The sequence below is a fragment of the Myotis lucifugus genome, unplaced genomic scaffold (genome assembly GCF_000147115.1).
Source record: "Myotis lucifugus unplaced genomic scaffold, Myoluc2.0 scaffold_131, whole genome shotgun sequence".
Classification (NCBI taxonomy): domain Eukaryota; kingdom Metazoa; phylum Chordata; class Mammalia; order Chiroptera; family Vespertilionidae; genus Myotis; species Myotis lucifugus.
In genome coordinates, this window is record NW_005871179.1 from 2377726 (window position 1) to 2386105 (window position 8380).

The 8380-nt window shown below is 47.1% G+C and overlaps 1 protein-coding gene across 1 annotated transcript in view; it reads right to left on the reverse strand.

Annotated features, from left to right (window-relative positions):
• Positions 1-87: 87 nt before the first annotated feature.
• LOC102439025 (cytoskeleton-associated protein 2-like) overlaps positions 88-8380 on the reverse strand; it is a 26813-nt gene continuing 18520 nt past the window's right edge. The window contains 4 exon segments of the mRNA XM_023758473.1: positions 88-115; positions 1877-2026; positions 2171-2264; positions 7843-7960. Of these exon segments, the coding sequence (XP_023614241.1) occupies positions 88-115; positions 1877-2026; positions 2171-2264; positions 7843-7960 (390 nt within the window).

Consider the following 8380-nt stretch of genomic DNA (forward strand, 5'->3'; position numbering starts at 1 on the left):
AAGCAGAATCAGAACCTGACTGCTCCCCTCCCTTTCCCAGAGAGGAACCCAGACCCCTTCTCCCCTTCACACACACATACCCCGTACTCACAGCACCGGCAGGGTGCACCGCGCCCTGTACCAGGAGGGTCTGGAAGCAGGGTCTGAGGGCCGCATGCTTCCAAACTGGAGAACTGCTGGGAGGGCGGGGCCAGATTAAGAGACACTTAGAGCAGAGGATCCAAGAGTCAGGGAAGGCAGAAGTGCTCTCGTGAGAGGAAGGGCCAGGGTCTCGCTTCTCTGTTGTGAGGAAGCGAGCATTTCTGAGTACAAGATTTGGGGCCCAAAGCGCAGGATCTCACCCTGCCATGGGCCTGAGCCGAGCACTGCACCTCTCTCGGCTTCAGCTTCCTCATCTGTAAGATCAGCATACCGATTCCTACTTCATAGGATTGCTGTGAATTACATGTAAGCGTCAGAATGACGGTTCTCTCAGCAGCCCCTTTACTACTTCCTCTCCTTACTTTGGAAAGGAGGTCTTGAGTGCAAATCAGGATTTTTAAAAAGCAGATGTTTTACAGCAAAATAGTACATCAATGTGATGCCTTCATGGACATCTTGTAATGCTCCACATGGAATGTTCCAAAAAGCCCAAGATTTACCCAAGAGGAGTCTAGGGCCCCATTCCTGTCCTTCCAGACTGGGGCTAGGAAGAATGCTGTCCGTGGCCTCGACCTTGACATGCACTACCGGATGGAGCCAGGACCCCAGGGGAGAGCCGAAAGAGAAAAAGCAAGGTGCTCTTTGATGATCTCAATGCATAAACTATTCAATATCTGATCATGATTTTAAACAATAATAAGCTCACAAGAAAAGCACTTTCATTGAGGTTCTTTCTGTCTCCACCACCTTCTTCCCTCCCCAAACCCCGTGATCACCTTGTCTGTGAGTTCTTAACTGGTCATCAAATAATAATCTTTAATCAAACAAGGTATCGGTGATTTCATCGCGTAATGGTATTCAGGTAACGACACTAGAAATTCTCAATAAAAAGCAGAAACATGTGACCCACAGTTCTACCAACAACAAAAGCAATGGCTTTGGTTGCCTAAGTTAACGTCCGTTGTTATCCCAGCTTTAAACATTTTTCATGTAACTTCCATATCTTTTTTTTAAATATGTTTTTTTATTGATTTTTCACAGAGAGGAAGGGAGAGGGATAGAGAGTTAGAAACATCGATGAGAGAGAAACATCGATCAGCTGCCTCCTGCACACCCCCTACTGGGGATGTGCCCGCAACCAAGGTACATGCCCTTGACCAGAAATGAACCCGGAACCCTTCAGTCTGAAGGCCGACGCTCTATTCACTGAGCCAAACCAGTTAGCGCTAACTCCCATTTCTTACAGCTTCGTATATACTAGGCATCCTGAGAAGCACTTTAAACAATGTAAGCCCGGAAATGTTTTATTTCCCAGAATCCTTTTTAATAATAAAATAACTTTATTCTCAATTGAGAACCTACTATGTGCCAGTCATATGCTCTCTTTTCACTCTAACAACCTAGAGTGAGTGACAATCCCCCCTCACCACACACACATTCCCCAAATGGAGAACTGTGGCCCACGGAGGTTCAGCGAGTGTGTCCCCGAGGTCGTTCGTTTCTTCCTCTGTAGAAGGTGAAATGCCCCAGCTGTTACTTCCCCATTTGGGTTTCCAGGAGACAGTTGGGGTTTGACTGTTTCTTCCTTGTTATTGCCTCTGTGTTTCAGGTGTAATTCGCAGGCAGCCTGAGTAACGGATGCCCTTGTGATGTGTTAGGGCAAACATCACAAGGACAGAGAGGAGTCTGAACAAGGGCCACAGGATGTGGACATGTTTTCCCTGATGCACAGAACAAATGGGAATCCAGCCCGGGCGGCCGGGCAGAGCTCTCTGGGAGCAGCTCCTGGTTGTCCTGCAGCAGCAGCAGCAGCCGTTCTGGGGAAGTGAAAGAGGTGGCCCCAGCAGTGGCCCCGGCTTCTCCATTGTCTTTGTTGAGGCTGTGTCTGTGATGAGGAACAGAAATCAACTCAGACTCCCCCAGGTACAATCTGTTGGGAGGAATCTCCTGGAACCCTCAGTCAGCTGGGCCTGGGGAAGGACTGAGGAGTGGAGCCGTCAGAGACCTGCCAGTCGCTCCTGCCTCCCACCTCTGCTTCAGCTTTCCCCGCCGAACCGCCATCTCTGCTTCTACGTTCTCATGGCTGACGATGGCCACCCCATCCCAAGGGAACACCAGGCCAGCTTTGGGGGGAGGAGGGGTGCAGAAGATCCATTCCTCCCTGCTCTAGTCACGTGTACCCTCTTCCACCCACTCCTACCACCCACCACATCTGCTGGAAGTCCCTCGTTCCCTGCTGGCTTTGATGCTCTTTCTCCACCTCCACCAGGGAGCCACTGAGGGAGCTCAGAGGGAAGGAGAAGCCAGCATCTTCCCTCCTTTGGGGCTTCTCAGAAATCCCTTTCCATATGGTTCCCGTCTATGTCGTGACCTTGCTGGGATGCTCTGCTTGGGGACGAATGGCTTTCTCCACAGATCAGGGAGAGAAGCAAAATGTTCTCTTGCTCAGCATAGCAGCTGTTATATCCCCTGAAAGGGCTTGCAGGTTGGGCTGTTAGGAGCCATTTGGTCCTGGTTTCTCAGAGTTCCCTTTCCTTTTGGCCTGCAGATTGTATTATCTAGACTCTTTTTTTTTTTTTTAACAATGTGTACAAGGCCTATTAGATATTCGCTCTATTCCCTCGCTCATGCACAGTTATTCTGAGCTGCACAGGGTACCAAGGCCAAGGAGGCAGAGTCCCTGCCCTTGGGAGGCTCGTGGGAGGTGGGGGAAACAAACCCATGAAAAGAGGAGTGACCCGGATGTGCCTTGTTTCTCCTGCTGGCAGACCACACTTCCCTTTAATGCATATGCAGCCATATCTGAACCCTCAATCTCCAAGACTTCAGGAAATCCTCTTACCAGGTTTCCTTTACCCAAGGATCTCTGAGAATTCTTACATGTTCTTCCTATTTGTGGTTGTCACTTGTCACCTCTGTCTGCCCTACTGGATCCCTGGTGTGGACCTCGGCAAGGTCTCCCCTCCCCAGACTCCCTCTCATTCAACTCTGTCTAACAAAGCCATGTTCCCAGGGAACCCCGGGCTCCCGTCTCTCCTCTGCATTACCCCCCTGGGTGATCTCATTGGTCGCATGGCTTTTACATACCATCCGTCTGCCAATGACTTTACAAATCAATATCACCACCACTGACTTCTCCCCTAAGCTCCAGACTTATATCCAACTGCCTATTTGTTGTCTTCATGTGGAGGCCAAACCGGCAATTGAAACTTAACTGAGACCGAACCATGTCCAGCACAGCCAGGGGTGAACCTGAGGAGGGGCGGTGAAGGATGAAAGAAGACAGACAAGAGAATACAGTTGGGGCCAGGTAGGCTCACTGTTCCTGGATGAGGAAACAGTGACACAGCTGTAAGCCGAAACTTTATTTATAGTCAGATCACACAAAGCAAAACAAGGGCAAGATGTTTACAGTGTTCTTGCAAATTTCAAATCTGCTTCTTTCCTATTGTTGCCATTCTCTGCTTTGTTTTGGCAGCACTTGCTGCACCTCCCACAGCCCATATGTCTTAACTACCTAGGAACAAGGGAGGACTATAAGGTCAAGCTTAATTGTGCTGGGAGGGCTCTGCCCTCCAAGCTGGGACTTGCATGTGGCTCTGCCACTGGTCAGTCTGAGGCTTGACCCCATAGCCACTCCCTACATGAGACCAAACAAACTCCTAACTTTGTGCCCTGCTATCCCACCCCAACCCACTCCCCTCCAGCTTCTCAACATCAGGGGACATTGCAGTACATAGCATGACACTTATCCACTTTGTCGATTCTTCTCTTTGTGTGTGTGTGTGTGTGTGTGTGTGTGTGTGTGTGTGTGTGTGTGTGTTGGGAGGTTGTTTGTTTTGTAGATATGTGTGTGTCTGTCTTTTTATTAATCATGCGTTAATGTGCTACAAAACTAATGGCTTTGCAGATGGGTCACCACTTTAGGAACTTTCTGCCTGACACAAACAATTGTCCTAGGCCATTTAGAGAGTCTGCTCTCCCATCCTCTTTTCTTAGAAGATAATATGACTTTGAACCTAAAACAAAACAAAACACTTTGCAGTTTTTCCAACAATGCAAAAAAAAAAAAGACCATAGCATTGTTAAGAAGAAGAGGAAAAAGAAGGACGAGGAAGAAAAGAAGAAAACAAAATAGAATTTAAGACTAAATCATTAAGTTAAAGTAAGCACCGAGGTGAAATAATACAAGCTATATTACCAGAGCTACAAAGCACAAAAACAATGGAAGTTTTCATTGATTCACCCAACAAATGATAGCCTACTATGCGCAGGCATTGTTCAAGCATGTCAAACTCGTGGCCGACGGGCCACACGCCAACCACAAGTTTGACATGCTTGCAAGTGGTAGGGAATGAGCAGTAAACAAAACATAAAATCTCTGAGCTGTGGAACTTAATTTTAATGGGAGAGAAAAGACAACTGTAAGTAAATATGTAATATGTCTTATGATAATGAGTTCTATGGAGAAAATAAAGTAATGAATGAGATTGCAAAGAACAAGGAGTGGGGATGGAGTTGCAATTTTAAGTAGGGTGGCCCCGGAAGACCTTTCCAATGAGGTGACATGTGAGCAGAAGCCTGGAGAACATGAGAGAGAACCTGCAGCTCTGGAGAAGAGCACTCAAGGCAGAAGGAAGAACAAGCGTAAAGGCCCCGAGGAGAGAGTGTGCCTGGCCTGTGAGAAGAAAAGCCAGGGTGGCTGTACTGGAACGAGCCATGTGACCCAGAACCTGGCTTAATCTAAACGTGGGTGCAGAGACTCCTTCTTTTCTGATTTTCCCATCCCTCTTCGTGCCAGGAACCCTTTTCCCCAGGTTTACTGAGCCATCGGACAGGAACTGCTTGACTCCTCACTCCATCCCACGCCCACAAATATAACCACTTCACCATTCATCCTTACGGCCTTTCTCTCACCTCACAAGTGGTGTTTCCCTTTCTGTTCAAGGTTCATCTCAAGAGCATCTTTGCTCTTGGTCCCCACACCCATCTCCCCTGAGAGCTGTCCCTCCCTAGTACTGGGTACTAATTCCTCTTTCCTACATCCTCAAACTCTCCTCTACTAAAATAGTCCTCCTTTCTGTAAATATCCTCAAAGTCCTACCAACTGAAACATAGCCAACTCTTTTGTTCTAGATTTGGCTATTTCTTCCTCTTTCATTCCCTTCTCCTCCAAGTCACTCAAAAGTGTCGTCTTACAGTCTGGCTCCCTATCCTCATTTGTAATCCTCAACCCAGAATTTGACTCCTGCCCTTCTGGGACCACAGGAACTCTTAAAATGCCAAATCCAACAGGCACCTTTTGTCCTCCTCTTACTGGATTTCCCTGCTGCATTGAACTACCTAGCCCCACTTCTGTCCTGCATCTCTTTGCCCAAGTCCTGCATCTCTGCACCCATGCACTCTGCACCCGAAGCAGGGCCTTTGACTTGTCCTCCGTGAGCTCCTTTCCCTCTTTCTTCCTTTAACACCCTCCAGAGCTCCTTGGAACAGAGCTGACCCTGCTAGGCATGGACTCCTCACACGTGGGCTTTCCATGTGGAAAAAGTCAACATAGCTCATATAAGCTTTTGTATTTTGGAACTTTTCATTGTGGCAGTTTAACCTGTACTCTAAGTACTATAGCATTGACTCAAGCACAGGTAATTCATAGGCCTTTTAAAATTTACCCTACGCTCAATCCTGACCCTCCTGTTACACTCTCTTAACCCCTGTACTTCTCCTTCAAAGCACATATCATAACTTGTGATTAAACAAGTATTTGTGTAATGCAGTGGTCATTATTGATTGCCTACCCAACAACTCTCCTCCTTTCTTTTTATTGCACAGGATCCTGATTTTACTCAGGTATTCATGCATTTTATTCAGATTCATCCTGTAAAAAAGATAAGCTTAGGCCGATCAGTCTCTCTCTTATATTTTGAACTAAGAAACAAGTAATTAGCCATTATCAAAAGGACCTAAGATGGAAATTTCACAATGTAGAAAGAGCCAGTGAGACTACAATGGGCCATGTTGGAAACCAACATGTTTGGGAAACCAAAACTAAGAATGAGAGAGACTAGCAGGTAGGAAAGAAGTGGATACGTGAGATGCAGGCAGATTGCACCTGTGCATTGCAGCTGATGGAGACATGAGGCCATCTGGATCTAGAACAGTGATGGCGAACCTTTTGAGCTTGGTGTGTCAGCATTTTGAAAAACCCTAACTTAACTCTGGTGCCGTGTCACATATAGAAATTTTTTGATATTTGCAACCATAGTATAAAAAAGATTTATATTTTTGATATTTATTTTATATATTTAAATGCTATTTAACAAAAAAAGTCAACCAAAAAAATGAGTTCGTGTGTCACCTCTGACACGCGTGTCATAGGTTTGCCATTACTGATCTAGAATTATCTCCTAGTTCTAGTCTCTGTTCTTGGCTTTCCATAGACAGCATCTCCAATTATCCCTAAAATGCATCCTCTTTCCCTGGGCTAGCAAGAGGTGTTTCCCATAATCAGGCAGGCCTGGATAAAACAGTAACTTTTGGCAAACCTATTCCACAAATATTTTTTGAACACCTATGTCCTAGGCCCCATTGTATACCCTGGGGCACTAGGGGAAAAACAAGATGGGCAGCCTAAAGCATCTCTCTGAGAAGCAGAAATCAAGTATATCATTCCTCTACCTGTTTATTATTATTCAACTAGAGGCCTGGTGCACAAAATTCATGCACCAGAGGATCCCTCAGCCTGGCCTGCACCCACTCGCAATCCAGGACCCCTCGGGATGTCTAACTTCTGGTTTAGGCCCAATCCTGCAGGCAGTCGGACATCCCTCTTGCAATCTGGGACCACTGGCTCCTAACTGCTCGCCTGCCTGCCTGATCACCCCTAACTGCCTCTGCCTTGACCCCCGCCACTGTGGCTTCATCCGGAAGGATGTCCGGAATGATGTCCAGAAAGTAATTCGACTGTTCGGTCTAATTAGCATATTAGGCTTTTATTATTATAGATAGCTTCTAATTGATCTCAGAATAAAGCCCTAAGTCTTTATAATGGTTTCCAAGGCAACCCTGCATGATCCCGCCTCTGTCTACTTTTTGAACCTCAATTATCAGTTATTTTGCCTCTCACTTCATTTCAACTGTATCAGATCACTTTCAGGCCTCAAAATGTGCTGCCCCAATGAGCCTGTGCACACACTCCATCTGCTAGAATGTGGTGAGCAAAGGTCAGAGGCAAAGGCGATGATAATAACACTACCACTCGGTGAGCCTTATATACTATACTCTCTATATATTATTCCTAATTTGTCACAAGGTGTATTCTGTTTTCCCCATTTTATAGATGAGAAAACCAAAGCTTCAGATCACATAGTGAGGACACAGCGGAGCCAAAATTTGAATCCAAGCCTATTTGACTCTAAAGAACAGGCTGTCTCTTTGCCATTCTTTAGAACTCATCTTTTGGGGCAGGCAGAATTGGGTTTGAATTCAGGGCTCCAACGCTTCCTCAGTAGGTGGCCTTGAGCAAATCACTCCATCTCCTGAGCCTTGTTTTCCTAATCTGTAAAATGAGGTCGGCAATAGGCCCTACCTCAGAAAGTTATTGTGAGATTAAAATGAAAGAATGTGTATAAGCGCTCATCACAGTGCCTGGCCCAGTGCATCCAGTAAAGGAAGATGTTGTTGCTTCATTATCATCAGCATTACCTTCTTCAAATAGCAATCTCTCCTTCGCCCTGTCCAGGTCAGAGCTCTGCATCTTGTCACAGACACAACCTAAGAGCTGCTTCTCTGCAGGGTCCCCTGGGGCCAGGCCTGCATGAGTCTGTGGAAGGAAACTCGGGCCGGCAGGGGAATGGCCTGTAATTGATCCCAGTTAGGGCTGGGCAGGCCCCGTCCTCCTTGGCGGGGCCTCAGGAAGCAGGCCGCTGGCTGATTTATGTCCCGGCTGCACCGAGGATGACCTGGTGCCCTCGCTACGTGTTCCCGCAGCAGACAAGGCCATAAAACGGAATTGGTGCGGCACGTTTGTCCCTATCAGGGCCCACATGTACACTGTTGCACCCAGCTTAGGTCAGTCCCCGGCAGGATCCTTCCTGGGAAAGGTTGGTGTGTGTGACCACCCAGTGCGATCAGGCCACGGGGGGTTCCGGGACAGTGTCCGGAAGGGAAATCACAATAGCATGTGTGCTCTCGGGCTTCAGTGATCATCTGCTGCTAATGACCCCAACCCACATCCTGAACC